This window comes from Siniperca chuatsi, linkage group LG1 (assembly GCF_020085105.1).
Source record: "Siniperca chuatsi isolate FFG_IHB_CAS linkage group LG1, ASM2008510v1, whole genome shotgun sequence".
Lineage (NCBI taxonomy): Eukaryota > Metazoa > Chordata > Actinopteri > Centrarchiformes > Sinipercidae > Siniperca > Siniperca chuatsi.
The window spans coordinates 12,941,407-12,961,372 of record NC_058042.1 but is presented as its reverse complement, the minus strand read 5'-3'; the positions used below and the strand labels follow the sequence as shown (position 1 = coordinate 12,961,372).

Genomic DNA, 19,966 nt, shown 5'->3' with positions numbered 1-19,966 from the left:
TACTTTATACTTCTACTCCACCATTTATGAGTAAACATTGCACTTTTTACTCTACTACATGGTCGCTATAGTAATTTCTTTTACATACAAAACATCTGAACATCTCATAAAATATGATGCATTGTTTTAGACTAAACCACCCAACAGGATATAAAGCTGCCAACACTAACCCTCCCTCGACTGTCTACAACATGAAAAAGCTGCTTACATGTTAATGAATCAGCAATAACAATAATATAACACTGACATTCTGCTACATAAGTACTTTCACTTTAGATACTTTAAGTCAGTTTTGTTGACAATACTTTTTAATTTGATTTAAAATGCAAGACTTTCACTTGTAATGGTATTTTTGTAGTGTGGAATTGTTAAGCAAAGGAAGGGAATACTCAAAATCGGAAATACTCAAGTAAAGTACAAGTACCTCAAAATGTAATTTACATTCCACCACTGACTATACCAGCGCTTGAAGCACTACAGCAAACAAAATAATGATTAAAGCATTAAGTACCAGTAAGCTTTAATTTGTATCTTTTTCCCCCAACTTCAAGGTGTGATAATGGGTCAGTACTCAGATCTTTTACTTAAGTAACAGTAGCAATATCACAGTGTAGAAATACTCTGTAACAAGTCCTGCATTAAAAACTACAAAAGTATTATCATCAAAATATACTTAAAAGTACAAAAAGTAAAAGTAGTCATTGTGCAGAATGGCCCATTTAAAAATACCGTATAGTATATAATTAGATATATAATTATTGATGCATTAATATGTACATTACTTAATGTTGCAGATGGTGAATTGCGTCAGTAAAGTTTTATCTTTATTCATAAAACATGATACTTTATTTGTTGATTACTTTCCACCACTGTAGTGGGTGCACACACACAGCCACACACACTTAAAGGAGGGGAGGGAGGGATGAGGGAGAGGTGTCTGGAGGGCTGCATCAAACTCCTGCACTTCTCAGAGCTACTCCCCCTCCTGAAGCAGCAGAGGCGAGCAGTCTTTCTCCGCAGAGAGTGGGGACTCGGTCCGGCTAGAGAGAGGGCTCAACACAAGAGAGGAGGCTCAAAAACTGAAGTACAGACCGCAATGGGGTCGAGCTGAACCCCCGCTCGCTTCATTTGTTTGCTGTGTTATGAACCATATGCGGGAGAAACACACGACAGTTTAGCTTGCGACGCACCGCGCGGCAGTGATTTCACATCAAAAACGTTAACGGCCAACGGTCGGAACTACCTGAATACCTGCAGTGTTTCGCACTAACGTTAGCCTCGGCTCGGTGCAAACAGCGGTGACATTGGGAGATTGAGAGACAGAGAGGAGCGTAACGTTAGAGAGATTACAAGACGGGACAGGAGAAAGTTTCTCAAGCCTTGCGCAGACACACAGCGGTTAAACAATGCGGCTGACCCCGACAAGGTCCCTTTCATCGGCAGCCCTGCTAATCCTGCTGGTTGTCCGCTGGTCCGACAGCAGTAAGTAAACAATTACATGCTAGGTGGCTAGCTAGCTCGCTAAGTCCCCTTTGACATTTGTGTTGTGGCTGATGATGATACATGTCTTAGTTATTAACGTCGTTAATGGTGCTTTAACTGCAGATGTTTCGCAACCTTTCTGACATGTTTTCGTTTTTGGGAGCCAAAATCTTGCTTAACTCCAGAGTTGTTTGACCTTCTCTTGTTCTTGTAGGATCATTAATGTATTTTGGGCATGTCTTATTTATTTATTTTTGTTTTGTTTGTTTGTTTAGTTTTATTGTCTCCCTATGAGGCGAACCAGTTCCTGAGCAGACACAGGAGAGCAAATCAAGTTTTCGAGGAGACGAAGCAAGGACACTTGGAGAGGGAGTGTGTGGAGGAAAAGTGCACCAAAGAGGAGGCCAGAGAAGTGTTTGAAAACGACCCAGAGACGGTGAGTATATTATGTATTATGGCACCAAACCACCACTAAAATTGTGGTTTTCAGTCATGGTTGCAGGCAGGTTTCCTCCCCCCAAACACCACACCTTCTCCTGGCTTCTTCTCCATTGAGGTACTGAAGTATTCAGTAAAACCTCAGAGAAGTCTGTTAATGAATCAAAACACTATTAACAGTTGAAATCATGTTGTTTAATGGACCCAAAACTGTAGTTTTTGCCACCACCTAGTATTTGTCAGAAAACATAAAGGTGCAAGGTCGGATGTTTACATCATGTTCATATTGACTGCAAATTGATGACAGTAATGTAACACTAGACTAATGATTCATTGTTTGGGCTGCTGGTGTTCATGCTCCAATAAGTCCAGAGTGCTGATAGCTGTCGGTGTACATAATATTCCCATGTCAAAGACTTGGCATGTTTTGTTCTCTTTATTGTTTGTTTCTGTGACAGACATTGAGTCAGCGTGACTAAGCTTTAGTTTATGAAAAACAGTTTGAGTGAAGACACTGCTATCCCTGCACTCCTCTTCATACTTATGTGCACCCAAAAAACACACACAGTCACTTGTGTGTCTTCTTTTTGGCTTAAATATATTCCATTTGCTAAAATTTGGCTCTATCTACTGGAGATCTGCTTGCCGTAGGTTTCTGCCAAATATGGGAAACACCTGGATGTCTTTTCTCCATCTCTCTTCTCACCATCTGTATCGCTGTATGTCTACACATGCCGACTCTTACATATATCCCTTACACACAAATGCATGTGAATGATTGATTCAAATAATTTCTGATTAGCTGTTGGGTATGAAACGTGTCAGTAATGCACATTGCCTCACTAATCTGCATACATGCTCCCACTCTCTTTCTATTTGATGTTTACCAACAAACAAAATCCATTACACTGGGTGTGCTCAGGAATATCTACTGCAGATTACTTTCCATTCTGCATTAATTAATGCGCAGATTAGCCTTTCCATCCTTGTGAATACATAAGCCTATTGAATATGTACTATATGTGCTGAATATGCAAACAAGCCCCAGAGATACTGTGGAAAATGTGGAACATGGGCTCACGGGCCAAGAGTGTATTAATTCAATGGCTGAGAGTGCAGACTTTTAAGAGACATCTGTGCCTGGTGTGTTGCACGTGTCAGTGTGTATGAATGTTGCTCAGTAAGATAAGTTATAATAGTTAAGCTAGTAGTTACTTACTCTTGAAGTTTTGCTGTTGTGAATTGTAGCGGAGAGGGAGTGAATGAGGCAATCGATGACTCAAGAGATTACTTGTAAGATTAGCCATGTGGAGAGACATGGAGGCTGACGGGGGATTAAAGCGAAGTTGAGCTGGGTTCAGAGCAGGAGGTGAAGTCAGGTGACGTGCCTTCCAGTTGAGTTTGAATCAGCACATCACCGGCAGAATTGCGTTTGCGTGCCTGTAGTTTTCTACCATGTCGTGCCACAAAGCTGCAGTCTCATTCATAGCTGCATTATTCATTCTGAAAGTGCCCATCTCTGACTCTGCATTTTCTTCTGCTGCAGCTTTCTGGCTCTGCAGAGAGAGGTAGAGTGGGCTGTTCCTGGATACTTATGATTATCACTGGCAACACACGCGATCGCACCAAGCTTCTGCTCTCTTACTTGTTAGGTGACCTTTCAAGAGGGACAATCAGCTGACAAAAAGGATGTCACAACTGACTGTTATGTTAGGGTCAAGTTTAGTAATAGCCCCAAACTAGTTCTGGGACCACACTACATCTTCAATCAAATGTGACTGACCTTTGCAATCAGTTGTCGCATCAAATCATGGGTATAATCAGGCTTTGTGTTGTGTAATATGTTCCTAGCTTTAGCAGGCTTTTGTCTGGTTCTTACAAGAGACTTTTTTCACCTCAGCCTGCTGCATCTGGCTCCTACTGCAGCAGATGCTCTCTGGAGTCTCTGTACCTCCAGAGCCAGTCTTTCCATTGGTAGATCTCCCCAAAATTTTGACCTATATGTGGAGGAATACTGCATTCAGGAGGCGGGAGTGATGCTACTACTATCAGGAATGCAGAGAATTCTCAGGAAGCCTTTGGCAAAGGTCCACACCCATTAGAGAGAGCACACACACACAGACACACACACAGATTACCGAATAATCATATTGTAATCTCTATCTGGATACTAAACACACACGCAAATGTCGTAGTTGAAATTAATTGTTGTTTATGAGTTGCTTTTCACTCCCATGAGTATGAGCACAGAGATCAGGTATGAAACAAAACCAAATCCTGGATTATGTCAAGTATTAACAGAACCCCTCTACTAATCGTAAGCATTTATTTAGATTATCTTGTTCTGTTTATATTTTTATTTATTTGCCTACATAACTATCCCTCTCTCTTTCCATCTCTCCTCCCTGATTTAGGACTACTTCTATCCCAAGTATTTAGGTAAGTTATCATTCTGACTAAAACTCTTCATCTCTACTCATAACAGCCGGCTTGACTGATTATATGTTTGTAATCTCTTTGTTTTAATTTAATTGTTGTTTCTGTCTAGCCTGTATGGAGAAGTTTGGAGATGCTGAAAAAAAGAAACAGGATCTGGTTACATGTGTCCACAGTAAGTTTTATGCCCTCTTATCTGTCTACCGACTTAAGTTTAGAGCTCGATTGCAGAACTGTAGACAGGTTGATGGATACCCGAACCCCCTTTTCTAATTTTTTCACAAACTGTCTTTCTTTTCACTGTATAAGTATTATTACATTTGGAGAGAGGCACCTAGTTGTAGTGTGGGGTTGGGCTGCACTGCAGTATCACTGCTCTGCATCACACACTCTCTCTAAGTAGAAAAGGAAAAAGATGGAAAGATGATGAAAAAGTGCAAAATTTCTTTGGCAACTCCAGGTCCGTTTGTTCAGTGTGACACACCTAACTGATTCTGTGACTTTGAAGAAGCACGAGTGTGCTATATGTGCGTGAGACCAGGTATCCATGAGTAACATTGCAGCACTTTCCTACAATGATGCTGCACATTGGTGAATGAGTAACACACCCCTTCAGTCGTCACATACTTGCTCACTCACTCTCTGGGTGACTGCACCAGCTCCTTCCTCAGCGGAAGAGTGACGTGGAACAAAAGTCTGGCGTAAGTGGAGCACAGGATTTCTGCTGCATCAGGATACAAGAGACACTGGACCAACCCGGCTTTACTGCTATTGGCTGAGGAACCTCGGGGGGGGTTCCATGACTCAGCTGCAGCATCGTGATACGGCAGATACTGTTCTTTTTTTTGTGTCCGTTTTATCTATCTGTCTATCTATGTCTCTCACCACTTCTCTCTCTATCTCTCTCGCTGCAAATCTCTGCCCATCTGTCTGCTGTCTCAGTGCAGACTAGTGGTGGGTGGTATATCAGTATCAAAGCTGATCATGACATTCCACTAATTCCATTTATGAAAAATTACGGACATGCAATGTTGCAAACATGGCATGTTATGGAAAGATATAGTTTGGGCTTCATATTTGCTCATACCAAAAGCTGATTTCATTGTAAGCACAGCAGACAGTGTTTATTCTCCCACTCCTGCCTGTTTCTGTTCCTTTAGTCTGCAGTTTACGGAAAAATAGAATCATTAAAACCACATTTTCTAGCATATACTGTATGTGACATAAAATGTTGCTGCTCTGTAAACCTTGGAAGGCTTATCCAAATCATCATTGTGGTAGCCCACGGTGTGTGCTTTTATTAAATGAAATTACATTTTGACGTGCTGTTAAGGGACCTCTAAAATTTTAAGCAGAGGAAACAAGTGAGGCTCCTGTGGTTACCCCTGCTTGCTCATAGACACCAACATATTACTAACCAGGAGCTAGGAGGTCAATTTGGTCTGATTCATTTAAGGACTGACTTAAATGCATTTTTAGTATTGTAGTAGCTCACAGAACCCAGTCGAAGGATTTTGATGAATTCATGAAAAACTGGGATCATTACTTTGATGGAAACCATTTATTTTGTTTGTCGGTCTTTTTTTTTTTTTTAAATAATTGGTGGTCCACATCTTGTTTGTTGTGCGCATCCAGTGGCAATCAGAATTTCTCTCTAAAACTTCAGACAGCTGGAACATGTAATTGATTCTGATTTGATTATGCCACTATATGTAGCACCCATGCATAGTTGAGATTTATTGCCATGGTAAGTCTGCTGTCAATATGCCAAAGCTCTGAACAATTATGTGTGAAATGTTGATGTGAACTTCAATCACTTAAAACAGTGGATGTTTGACTATTAAGATATTTATATGTACAGTATTGTACATCATTCAGTGAAAAATTGCCTGATTTGAAAGTTGTGTCTTTGTGTTTCACATGCAAGCTTATCTCAATCCTGTTCCCCTTATTTACTCCATACGCTGTCCTTTTCTCTCTCTGATCTCTAGCTAACATGCCCAGACTTGTCGAGCAGTCAAACTCCACTGTTGGGGAAAAAGAAACTGCATGGGGAGAGAAAAGTTTTGCTCATGTGCTCACTTACACATACTTGGAGTGAAAGAGAGGGCTCAATTATTTAATAGACAGATAGATAAACAAAAATGAACAGTTGAATTTCCGTTTGATCTTGTTTTTTCTGAGCTAGAGGTCAGATATGCTGGGAAGGATGGAATTAGGGCATCTCCAGCAGGAGAGCTTAGCCAGCATTAGGCTATTTATATTGAACTCCTGATATGCAGACCATAAGAGATGCCCTTCCTCTGTCTGGTATCAGTATACAGTTACACTCATTGTATGCATCTGGTTTGTTCAGACTCAATTTTAAAGCAATAATAACTCTTCTTTCTTTCTCTCTGTCTGTCTTTGTTTTTCTCACACTTGAAGATATTCCAGACCAGTGCTCTCCTTCTCCCTGTAATGCCAGAGGTACGGTGCGCTGCGAGGACAAAAAGGGTGACTTCCTTTGTCACTGTTTCACAGGCTGGGCCGGAGCCAGATGTGAGAAAGGTACTGTCATCACTACGGAAAGTGGGAGAGGATATAAAGTTGTACACTGTGTGCTAGAGCTCAGCAGAGGTTGAATTTTTGCACTGTCACTCAGTGTCTTATCCAGCGTCTGTGGGTACATGTCATAGTCACTGTGACCTTGGTTCTGACAGACAACTCCTGTCCCGTCCACTGATAGAAAGATCTGGCTTCCCATCATTAGTCATATATTTGTCAAATATTTTCATTGTTTCTCATCATGTTAATGTGAATTGTGATTTTTTTTTTTGTTTTTTGACCTTGCAAAACTCTACTTTTAGTATTTCTGTTTCACTTTTATCTTACAGTTGCAACTGTTATTGTTGACCTGTCTCTTAAATATCCAACTGTTCCTGCTGCTGCTGTTATTAATGATGTGTGATTAGTGTGTCAAGTCTGCATGTACGGGAATCTATGTGTCTCTTTAGAGGTCAAAGCTAGTTACTGTGTATAGATATGAGGGGAGGCTTTTATCTCCTCTGAAAAACGTGAAAGTTAGACCAGGGATTCCACTTTTTGGAGTGAAATGTAACAAATATTAAGTGCATAAGCAGGAACTGGAAAGCGCACATAATTTATACACACACACACTGTGAGGGAGAGGGAAACATGTTTCTCTGATTTATGGCACAGCCACCATTCCACACATTTCCACTGTGACTCATCCTGCCACCTTACTGTGAGAGGAAACCAAAAGTTTGACTCGGACTGAGTCTTTTCCACTTGACAACCGCACTCCTCCTAAACACTCAGCTGCAACGCTCGGCCACAATGACATAATGTGTCAGTTATTTGTAAGGCGTCTAACAAAGTACAAATGCATAGGACATTTAAGTGAGCTTTTCAAACTGTATCAAACTGGCGATTCACACTGTATGCTCCTATTCAGAATTTCAAAATTTAACTTTTAACCTGATCCTGAATTACTATGGGAAATCTAAACACCAGCCAGAAAACCTAATGCTGTACACAACCCATGATGATGTTTTTCCTGCGCTCATGTTGACTGTACTACCATCCTATTTGCAGATGTCGACGAGTGCAGCAATAGAAATGGAGGGTGTGACCACGAATGCAACAACACTATGGGCAGTTACCGCTGCTTCTGTCACCAAGGCTACATGTTGGTAGGACGCCACATGTGTAATGGTAAGCCACAAACCATAGATGCACATCATCTAGCAACTGAAATCATGTCATGACTCAGTCTGCATTTTAACAATTTTGAATCCACTTCAAACTTTGACAATCTAGTTGCTTCTGCAGTCAGTGCTCCATTAATATAAATATTTTTAATTGATTTGCAAGGATTTTCAATGTGAGAGTTTTTGTGGTTGAGGTCCCTATTGTAATCCAATAGCAGTGTTGTTCTGTCTTGTTACAAAATTATCACCGTAAGTCCATAAAGAATAAATGGTTTAGTTAACAAATTAGGCAAAAACACCCGTTGCCAGCTCCAACATTTCAAACTCGTGTTGTGCAAACAATCATTGTTTAAACCCACAGAAGTTTATTAAGTTTATAAGTTTCCATAGATAAGAGAAATGTGCATAAAATCATGATAAAGACATATTGCGGTGTCCATTTGATTGAATGGTACTTAAAAACAGTGTCTCCAGTGTAAATATTTATTTCAAAAATCTGACGTAGTTTCAGTGAAGTGCAGGAACAAGCAGATACAGTCTGTACTGTATATACAATGTTGACAGTAAAACTGCTCTGGGCTAAATTTAATATTGGGGTCGTTTTGATTCCAGTTAACCAATCAGGACCAGAACTTGCATCTGTCTTGTGTCTGGTGTCTTTTTCAGACACATTTTTTTCCTGATACTAATAAGCAAAGGTACAAATAACCTCCTTAGATCACATCCAGCTGAGAAGTTGACTGTATAGTCTTCTTGGTACTGTTGAATTCCCACAAGACTTTGACTTGTCTGCACACATTTTGTGTCTTTCAGATGTGGATGAGTGTGAGGACCCAGGTGTATGTGGAACAGCACGGTGTGAGAATAAGGAGGGCAGCTATGATTGCTTGTGTGATATCGGCTATGTCTACGACAATGAAACCAAGAGCTGTGTTGGTAAGTGTGTGTATACACACACACACACGATAAAAGAGAGACACACACAAAGACACACAAACGCATAGTTTCATGAGGACTGACCGAGGAGCAGCTTCAGCCTCAGCAGGACTTGATGCAGCTGTGTTGTGGGGTCAGGAAAGGAATGCATAGACATTGGAAGAAATGTTGTATAAGTAGGTAACAGGTCACCATCTCCATGCCTTTTAGAAAAAGTTCATTTCAGGGGTAAAATACACAGACTGACTCTCTTTTTGATTTCAGATTTGGTCAGGACAGAAATAGTTATGTAAGCAAAATAGATGAGATAAAGCTTAAATGTAGTAGTCAGAATTCACAAACACAGAAGACATGCCTTAGGTTTACAGGTTAGAGAAGTGTTTGCTACTTTTCAGTCATCTTAAGCACACCAAATTATGATTTTAACATGAAATGATTTGAAAACATTATATCAGCCATCTGTGCAATCACAGCAGCATCACCAAGCCAAGGGACCGTAATAAACATTGTATACTGTATATTTAATCTCATGTTTTCCCCTAAATTCATAGCAAGAGGCATTAGCTAACTGCTCAACATACACTTTTACATTCAAGGAATGGAAGGATGTCCAAAGCCAAAAAAATGCTAAATAAGATATATAACATCAGTCTGTTGGTAAAAACATTGAATAAGAATTCATAGACTTAAACCAAAGTCATTAATCACTCATGTGCCCTGTTTTTGCTCTGCAGTGGAAACCAGACTTTTCATAACCTCAGTGTCCCTCCTCTGAGAATTAACGTTTATTAAAGCCAACCCTCTCATGGCCATGTAAGGTTGTATATGGAGCGGGGAGATACCACCCAGTCTATGTCCAAGTCTACTTGACTCAAGTGTTGTTTGCATTTTCTGGTATGTTGACAGGAAAGACATATTTCATGCTTGTGGAACTGATGTTTTTTAGATCGTTGAAAGTTTATGTTCTGACTAATTCCTCCACTGATGGGACTCTGATAACTTCTTGAACTCTCTGATTCTCTGTAACCCTTTATACCCCACTCATGACTTTAATATCTCCTTCTCTTTTATCTCTTCAACCTGCTGTCACTTGTCAGATGTCGATGAGTGCGAGTCGGGTGTTTGTGCAGAGGAGTGTCTAAACACTCCAGGGAGTTTCCGCTGCTTCTGTGATGGTCGTCACGGCATGAAGCTCGGCCAGGACCTCAGGAGCTGTAAGGTGAAATACATGAACTGTGGCAAACATTAACCATCAGTTTTAATAGTTCAGCTTTCACCTCTGTTGTTAAATGTGAACTATAAACTACAGTCTTGAGTCAAGTCACACTTAATTACACAAATGGTTCTCTTGAAGTAGCAGCTTGTTTTCTCTCTGTGTTTTCACAGGCTTTAACTCCCTGCATGTCACCGTCTCTGAAGAGGAACTCTCGTTCTCTCTACCTGGGCCGCATGTTCAGCGGTGTGCCAGTGGTGAGGCTGCGTTTCCGCAGGAGGATTCAAACTGGGTGAGAAAGTTATTATGTTTTGATGCTCAATACTCTCAACAGGTGTCTCCAAACAAAAACGTCCCACCTACATTTATACCTGAGTTACAGTAAGTATAAAGACAGATAAATGATTAAATGGAGTGATCACAACTTGGTTGGTAAGACTGTTTTAGTTTCACTTATAGATGAGCATAGAAGTGAATATAAGTTTAAGGAAGTGTTAAGTGTAAACTCTGGCAACAACCTACCCAAATGCTGCCTGAGGAATTGCATTGAATTCAAAACATGTTGCCTAACTTTCTGCATGTTTGTTGTTTTGTATGTATTAGAAGATAGAATTATTCTGTTTTTACAAGAAATGAGCTTCCATTGACTTTTTCTGTGGAACTTTATTTTCATCCACTTTCAAAATACAAGACAAACGTGCCTCACTTGACATCTGTGGTGTTGAGTGACCAAACATGATTTAAGCTTTGGGCTTTAATCAAATCGTGTTTTAAATTCTTGTTCATATTTTTCTTTTTAATGGACATGTTTGTATTAAAGTGATACAGCAGGCTGAACGGTTCTTTTTTACCATACATAGTCACTTTGTGAAGTTGTATCAGCTAATTCTAAAAATAATTTCTAATATTAGCTGGGAAAATACCACCCACTTCATTTGAGTGCCAAGTGGATAGCAGATCAAATTATTTTGGCCACCAAAAGGAATTGTTTTGCTAAAATGACTTCCATACCGGATCAGTCGGGGCCCGGGTTAACAACGACCGCCACCGGTGCTGTTGACCTACAGGGTACCGGTGGAAATTGGACTACTGTTGGTCAAAGACGAAGAAGGAGAGGAGGAAGGTGTGTTCGTAGGCGGAGAGAGAAGAGGAAAGCTAAGAATGTAGGACTGACAGTAGGGACTTTGAATGTTGGGACTATGACAGGGAAGGCTAGAGAGTTGATTGACATGATGCAGAGAAGGAAGGTGGACATACTGTGTGTCCAGGAGACCAGGTGGAAAGGTAGCAAGCATAGAAGCTTAGGAGCAGGGTTCAAGTTGTTCTACTATGGGTCAGATAGGAAGAGAAACAGAGTAGGAGTTATCCTGAAAGAGGAGTTTGTGAGGAATGTACTAGAGGTGAAAAGAGTATCAGACAGGTTGATGAGTCTGAAGCTGGAAATTGAAGGGGTAATGTTCAATGTTGTGAGTGGTTATGCCCCACAGGTAGGATGTGAGTTAGAAGAGAAGGAGAAATTCTGGAGTGAGTTAGATGAAGTGATGCAGAGCATCCCCAGAGGTGAGAGAGTGGGGATTAGTGCAGATTTCAATGGGGTGAAGGGAACAAAGGTGATGAGAATGTGATGGGCAGGTTTGGTCTTCAGGACAGGAACGCAGAAGGACAGATGGTGGTAGACTTTGCAAAGAGGATGTAAATGGCTGTAGTGAACACTTTCTTCCAGAAGAGGCAGGAACATAGGGTGACATATAAGAGTGGAGGTAGAAGCACTCAGGTGGACTACATCTTGTGTAGACGTTGTAATCTGAAAGAGACCAGTGACTGTAGTGGTAGGGGAGAGTGTAGCCAGACAACACAGGATGGTAGTGTGTAAAATGACTCTGGTGGTGAGGAAGATGAAGAGGACAAAGGCAGAGCAGAGGACGAAGTGGTGGAAGTTGAAAAATCAAGAATGTCGTGTAGTTTTCAGGGAGGAACTGAGACAGACTCTCGGTGGTCAGGAAGTGCTCCCAGATGACTGGACCACTACAGCTAATGTGATCAGGGAGACAGGTAGGAGGGTACTCGGTGTGTCATCTGGAAAGAGGAAAGTGGACAAGGAGACTTGGTGGTGGAACGAGGAAGTACAGGAGTGTATACAGAGAAAGAGGTTAGTTAAGAAGAAGTGGGACACTGAGAGGACTGAAGAGAGTAGACAGGAGTACAGGGAGATGCAGCGTAAGGTGAAGGTAGAGGTGGCAAAGGCCAAACAAAGAGCATATGAGGACTTGTATGCTAGGTTGGACACTAAAGAGGGAGAGGTGGATTTGTACAGGTTGGCCAGACAAAGAGATAGAGATGGGAAGGATGTGCAGCAGGTTAGGGTGATTAAAGATAAGGATGGAAATATATTGACAGGTGCCAGGAGTGTGATGGGAGTACTTTGAAGAGTTGATGAATGAGGAAAATGAAAGGGAGCGAAGAGTAGAAGAGGTGACTGGTGTGGAGCAGGTAGTAGCAAAGATTAGCAAGAGTGAAGTGAGGAGGACGTTGAAGAGGATGAAGAGTGGAAAGGCAGTTGGTCCTGATGACATACCTGTGGAGGTATGGAAGTGTCTAGGAGAGGTGGCAGTAGAGTTTCTGACTAGTTTGTTTAACAAGATCTTGGAGAGTGAGAGGATGCCCGAGGAATGGAGGAGAAGTGTACTGGTGCTAATTTTTAAGAACAAGGGAGATGTGCAGAGCTGTGGCAACTACAGAGGAATAAAGCTGATGAGCCATACAATGAAGTTGTGGGAAAGAGTAGTGGAAGCTAGGCTAAGGGCAGGGGTGAGCATTTGTGAGCAGCAATATGGTTTCATGCCTAGAAAGAGTACAACAGATGCAGTATTTGCGCTGAGGATGCTGATGGAGAAGTACAGAGAAGGTAGGGGAGTTAGGGAGTTGCAGGGGAGATAGGGAGTTGCATTGTGTCTTCGTAGATTTAGAGAAAGCGTATGACAGGGTGCCGAGAGAGGAGCTGTGGTATTGTATGAGGAAGTCTGGAGTGGCAGAGAAGTATGTTAGAGTGGTGCAGGACATGTATGAAAGCTGTAAGACCGTGGTGAGGTGTGCTGTAGGTGTGACAGAGGAGTTCAAGGTGGAGGTGGGTCTGCATCAAGGATCGGCTCTGAGCCCCTTCTTGTTTGCTCTGGTGATGGACAGGCTGACAGATGAGGTTAGACAGGAATCTCCATGGATTATGATGTTTGTGGATGACATTGTGATTTATAGTGAGAGCAGGGAGCAGGTGGAGGAAAATCTCGAAAGACGGGAGGTCTGTTCTGGAAAACAGAGGAATGAAGCTTAGCTGCAGTAAGACAGAATACATGTGTGTCAATGAGAGGGACCCAGGTGGAAAGGTGAGGTTACAGGGAGCAGAGGTGAAGAAGGTGCAGGACTTTAAGTAGTCGGGGTCAACGATTCAGAGCAATGGAGACTGTGGAAAAGAGGCGAAGAGGCGAGTGCAAGCAGGTTGGAACGGGTGGAGAAAAGTGTCAGGTCAGGTGTGTTGTGTGATAAGAGTATCAGCAAGAATGAAAGGAAAGGTGTTCAAGACGGTGGTGAGACCAGCGATGTTGTACAGCTTAGAGACAGTGGCACTGAAGAAAAGACAAGAGGCAGAGCTGGAGGTAGCAGAGCTTAAGATGGTGAGGTTCTCTTTGGGAGTGACGAGGACGGACAGGATCAGGAATGAGTACATCAGAGGGACAGCTCGTGTTAGATGTTTCGGAGAAAGTCAGAGAGGCCAGATTGAGGTGGTTTGGACATGTTCAGAGGAGAGACTGTGAATATATTGGTAAAAGTATGCTGAGGTTGGAGCTGCCAGGCAGGAGGTCTAGAGGAAGACCAAAGAGGAGATTTATGGATGTAGTGAGAGAGGACATGAAGTTAATTGGTGTGAGTGAAGAGGATGCAGAGGACAGGGTTAGATGGAGGCACATGATTTGCTGTGGCGACCCCTGAAAGGGAACAGCCGAAAGGAAAAGAAGAAGACAAGGAATTGTTTTGCTCCTACAATCTCTTCCTGTCCCTTCTTATTTCCTTTTATTATTTATTCTCAATTATCTTTGTCACACTAACTTACTTATTCAAATGCACACTCTGTCACTGCACCCCATTTCCCAGCTTTTCAGCAGAGTTTGACTTCCGCACTCACGACCCTGAGGGTGTGATCTTCTTTGCTGGAGGTCACCTAAACAGCTCCTGGATCGTGCTGGCAATGCACCATGGGAAGCTGGAGCTGCAGCTGAAGTACGGCACAGTCAGCAGGGTCACCAGCAGCGGACCCCTCGTCAATGACGGCCAGTGGAGAAAGGTTGGAGGTTTCTGTCATGAACAGTAACACACTGTCTACATTAGCTTCATTAGCTGATTGAAAGCTCCTTAAATGTCTCGTTTTCTTCTCAGATCTCGGTGGAGGAGCAGGGGCGGAGTCTAGTGATTAAGATTGACAGGGAGGCCGTCATGAAGATCGCTGTAAACGGTGATCTGTTTACACTAAAGAAGGGAATGCATGAACTCAACCTCACTGTGGGAGGAGTCCCTTTCAGAGAGGACGGCCTCATTAATCAGGTGTTTGTTTGTATGTGCTTGTGTATTTTCTTGAATATGTACCAAAAAGAGATGTTCTTTACATATGTCTCAACTGTTGTGATTGTTACGTAGGTGAACCCCCGTCTGGACGGCTGTATGAAGGAGTGGAGATGGTTGACAGGTGAAGATACGTCCATACAAGAAACCATTCGGTCCAACGACAACATGCAGTGTTTCAGCGCAGAGGATCCTGGAGCATATTACCCCGGCACAGGCTTCGCTCTCTTCAACATCAGCTATGGTGCAGTGTGTGCGTGTGTGTGTGTGTGTGTGTGTTATACATAGCGTGAGGGGTTTGCATATCTGAGCCTAATTGCTTCTACCTGAAATAGTTAGTCAATGCTTATATTTGTTTGGGTGAATGTTAGTTGGCTTCCATCATTGCCTACTCTTTTGTCAACAGTTTGCCTCATCTTTGTTTGTCGATAAAGTTAATGACTTCCTGTTCTCATCACTTCAGAATCACAGAACCTGAGCGTCCTGTTGAACCTGCGTCCAACTTCTGCGATTGGAGTGTTGTTTGCACTTGTTCACCAGGACAGAGTCCCTTTCTCCATTGCGCTGGCCGACTATCATCCTGGCACTGATGAATGGCGAGATGTGAGTACTTTAATGCTCAACCTTTGTATGTTTGTAAAATTAGTTTGTTATTGTATGTTTTATCTCAGAATTGACCTTTTGTGTGTCTTCAGTTTGTTCTGGTATCTGTAGGTGAGGTCGTCATTGCCAGCTCTCCTGCCCCCCTGTGTGATGGTGAGAGTCATGAAATCCAGGTGACGATCTCAGGCAACCAGACCCTGCTGCTGGTCGATGGCCAGTCTGGACGTAGTGAAGACACCGAAGTTCCTTTTGACCTCTTGTCACAGTCCAGCACCTTTATAGGAGGCCTTCCTGGTGAGGACACACACATTTTGCAGGATGTTATTCATACAGTATGAAGGGTTTTATGTTAGTGGTGATGCTAAGTACCTTGGGGGGTTGAGGACAGTGGTATAAATGATTAGTAGTTAAAATTAATAATTATTAAAACAGTAGAGGAATCTAAAGCTGCCGGACAATATTTTATACTTGGGTGGAAATGAAGGATTCATAATTGGAACATTAAATAAAAACAAAAAATAAAAATGAAAGTAAGACATTTTCTCTTTTCAGTATAAAAGAAGCTTGTCATTTAACAAACGCACACACAGGCACACACACGCTTTGTTGTTGGCTGTTCATGCATTTCACTCAGTAAAGAAAAATGTGACAAACCAAGCATTTTGCACATGTAGATATTTAGATTGAAAAGCCTCACACGCCTTGTTATAGCCAGTTCTCTTGAGCTGATCAATTGAATAACCTAAAGATTAGGTTTTTCTGCCCAATCTGTCTTTGAACACTCTCAGCCACAGCTTCCTATGTTCTTGTACAGTCTCCAAAACATCCAACACATGTCAACAATAAATTGTCTTACTGAGTTAATGATGAGAAGAGGTGATTATGCAAAATTCATACCATTTATGAGTGGCTCACTTTGTTTTCTTGTACTGTATATAGCATACCATAATAATGATGCAAAGTTGTCACTAAGTAAATAATTCAGGATCTCAGCCAGAAACAACTCCAACATTCCCCAAACTGGAATGAAAATATAACTATTTTGTCATTTTCAACAAATTGTTAGTAAACGCCTTGATGAGAATTGTCATGTATACGTGAGAAAAGGTCTAAGTGTTGGTTAATGTGTTTGCTGAGTCTGACAGATTCAACACACTGAGTAATGCTGTTTGCATACTCATGGTTAGGTCACAGGTTCCTACACAATCCATCTTGTTATCTGCTGGATCACATGTTGTCATTCCTTCCCTCAGATGTTTCTCTGGTCTCCACGCTGGTGTCGGCGCCCTACAGTGGCTGTATGGAGGTCAATGTTAACGGACAGCCTCTGGACTTGGACCAGGCCATCAACAAACACAACGACATCCGCTCACACTCCTGCCCCCTGCTGGACTCTCACCAGTGACCAGCGCATCAGTCTGCCAAAACTGATCCATAAGCAGTTAGTTCAGGCAATGGGGATGATTTCCAATATATTTATAAAATTTTTGAACAGTGGGGAGATGTTTTAGATTGGAATGTTAAAAAAAAAGAAAAAAAAAAAAGAAAAGAAAATGGACCAGGTATCGTGGTGCAGCCGGAGCCTTAGCCCAGGATCACCCTGTCCTTTTACTGTGATGACACTGCTGCTTAGAGGCATTTGCAGGGAATTTCACAGTATTTTCTCAGTACTATGACGCAGTAAGGCAGTTAGTCAGCCAATGAGCAACATCTGTATTCCCAAAATAGGGGAATAAATGCTACACAACATTGCCTCAAAAACTGCCCATGCATCACAGCCTTGTAAGCCCACAAGAACACACAAGGCCTTATCTAGATCAATGTCAAATGGTTGGTCTTGGGTCAACCTGCTACGCCTGGCATCCTGGCTTAAATGCAGATTTGACTGGAACTTTGTAGGCAGAGTGACTCTCCACTGCAGCAATTCAGTTGATAGAGCGGTGGTCATGTTGCTTACATCCAGTTCACCTAAGGCCCACATTCGCAAAGCTTGAAATAATCAAGTGCTAATGTAGAATCCGATGAAATTTAAAAAATGGGGACCAGATATATATATAGTCCTATATCAGCTACCCTACTCAGAGAAAATGTGTGAATAGGTGCTCAGATCTTCATGAGTGTTTGGTGCATAATGACTTAGGGGTTGATTGGGGACTAAGTCAATCTTATTTGCCCCTAACAAGTTGAATCCCTCCTTCACCACAGCAGGGAGGTGTGGTATTAGGCACAACTTTGTGTTCTGTAGAAAACCTTGCACGTTGTTGCAGGTAGGAATGGACAGCGAGTGAAGCCATTTTCTTGATTTCCTCTCAAATAAAGCAGCACTCCATCTCTGCCTGCAACCTTAAAAATCAACCATGTGCCTACCAAGAACAACCAACCCAAACTTCACAACAGCTTCCCTCTAAACAGGTTAATCATTTCACAAAGGTGCAGTACTGTAATGCTTCTCCAAATGAAATGTTGTACTCATTACAGTTAATACACTATGCATTTCCACCTGTGCATTTTGGAGTATTACAGTCTTTTAAAGAACTGACTGACACCCTGATTAATCTTCAATCACTAACTTCATCACAAAGGCCCCTTCTTTCCCACTGAATTCACCCACTCACACTTAATACCTGCCATATAGCAGTCTGAGGATGATAGATTAGTCACAGAAGCACAGGGAGACAGGAAGGGGCCCTCTCTATGAAGGAGAGAGTGAGCACTGCATCAAACGCACCACACAAGCTACTGAGAGTAAAAAGAGTGCGCTGTAATATACTGAATATGTAAATAACGTGACTGTACAATGCTTTATAGAAGACAGAAAACAAACACTACCTTACGTTTACTGAGGTTTTCTGCACATTTAAGTTCATCCAAAGTCAAAAACAGTAATCAGAGTCTCTCAACTTCATCTGCTTCCTAACAAGTTTGAGCGACAATTACACTATTCTTTTTCTTGAAATGGGAATTTGGGAGACTGTGAGAGCAATAGCCTGGGATCAAAGTATTGTAAATCTTTTTAAAATTTCATTTTATAGGTGCTGAGCAAATCAAAACACAATTAAAACAAAGAATGTCAGAGGAGCATTGTGAGTGAAAATGCCAAAAGGGCTCCTGTGTTCTTTTACTTCCCTCTGTAATGTATAATTTTCTAGTTTTCTGATGAATGAATGCCAGAATTTCGAGCTTGACGAGTTTTTGTTTATTTTTTATCATGTGTTGTATATTGAACTTAGTCTTTAGTTTTTATTTTTCACTTTAACTGCCAGTATGTGTACAATGCTGAAATAAGTCTGCCTTTGGAGTTTTAACTTCCCTCAACAGTGAAAATCCTATTTAAAAACAAAGATAAAAGCAGTTGTATGAACATCATAGAGTAAAATTGTATTTTCAAAAAACCCATTTGTATTCTGTGTGGCTACTTCCAAGATAAACCTTTCATGTCCTGTTCCATGTGTGGCATGTGAGTGTTCTAACTCGAGGTGTTTTTCCAATACATCTTTCGACTATCTCACGCCCTTCTTCAGCCAATACAACTTGCTCAGGTGTCATCACGTGGCATAACTACAAAACATCAGTCACATGATAACAGGTTATTGGATATGGGGGAGAGACTGTAACCTCTGTCTCTTCTTCGGGGATGGTCTTCTGCATCGGATGTGGATGGTCTCCCTAATCTAGTTCCCGCTGAGTTAGCGGCGTCTGTTTTGGTCTTAAGTCGAGGCGAGATTCTCTGCAATATTTAAAACTTATCCGCTGACAAAAATGCCGGAAAAGACCACGTCTTGTTTTGTAGACGTAATTTTTGACATAAATAATCGCAGTCAGTGCTACCCATGGTGACAAATATAATGCGTTTCCTGTTACTGCTTCACAAAAGCCACCCCATATTTGGCCGGTTCAATGCTTTTAATTTGAACTAGCAGCAGTAGGACATTTTGGGTTTGCTTTAACTTAATACAGCTCTGACATGGTGTAAAGAGCGCAAACGGTAAACAGTGAGGCTGATATTAGTAATATTTTCAAAAAGTAATACTGGTTACTTACATTAATCATTTTCCTGTAAATCCCTCATGGTTAGGTAGGCAATTTTAATCCAGCACGGGAATGGCGGACTCTGCCACTAACAATGGAAACTACTATATAGAGAGATATTACAGAATGTTAATACATTGAATGGCTATTGCTGAAAAAAATGCTCACCATAAATAGTAGAAAACACAGGGTTTGATTTCATAAAAATCTTAGATTATACCTTTAATGTTGTAAGTGGTAGTTGACAAAGGTGAGTGAGTGGTTACGATCTCCCTTCCATATATGACCACCTGTTATCACACAACAGAAGTCCCATACTTATAACACATGATGAAGACTGAGCAAGTTCCATTTGCTAAAAAAGGCAGCGAGATTCGATCAAAAGCCCTGATATAAGTTAAGTGAACCTTGAGTTTATCATGCTAATGATTTACATTACAGGGCAATTGAAAAACATTTTTTGTTTTAAGGCGAGCCGATGTAAGTTTTGCTAAAGTGGCCAGTG

The 19,966-nt window shown here is 41.5% G+C and overlaps 1 protein-coding gene across 1 annotated transcript; it reads left to right on the top strand.

Moving 5' to 3' along the window:
- The first annotated feature begins 927 nt into the window (after positions 1 to 927).
- On the top strand, positions 928 to 18,826 carry gas6 (growth arrest-specific 6). Its single transcript, XM_044197542.1, has 15 exons — positions 928 to 1,482; positions 1,758 to 1,918; positions 4,335 to 4,359; positions 4,469 to 4,531; positions 6,784 to 6,906; positions 7,954 to 8,073; positions 8,883 to 9,005; positions 10,103 to 10,224; positions 10,392 to 10,510; positions 14,365 to 14,554; positions 14,647 to 14,811; positions 14,905 to 15,073; positions 15,293 to 15,432; positions 15,525 to 15,726; positions 16,686 to 18,826. Exons 1-15 carry the CDS (start codon positions 1,407 to 1,409, stop codon positions 16,835 to 16,837), a joined length of 1,950 nt encoding a protein of 649 aa, XP_044053477.1. The 5' UTR covers positions 928 to 1,406; the 3' UTR covers positions 16,838 to 18,826.
- Positions 18,827 to 19,966: the final 1,140 nt, after the last annotated feature.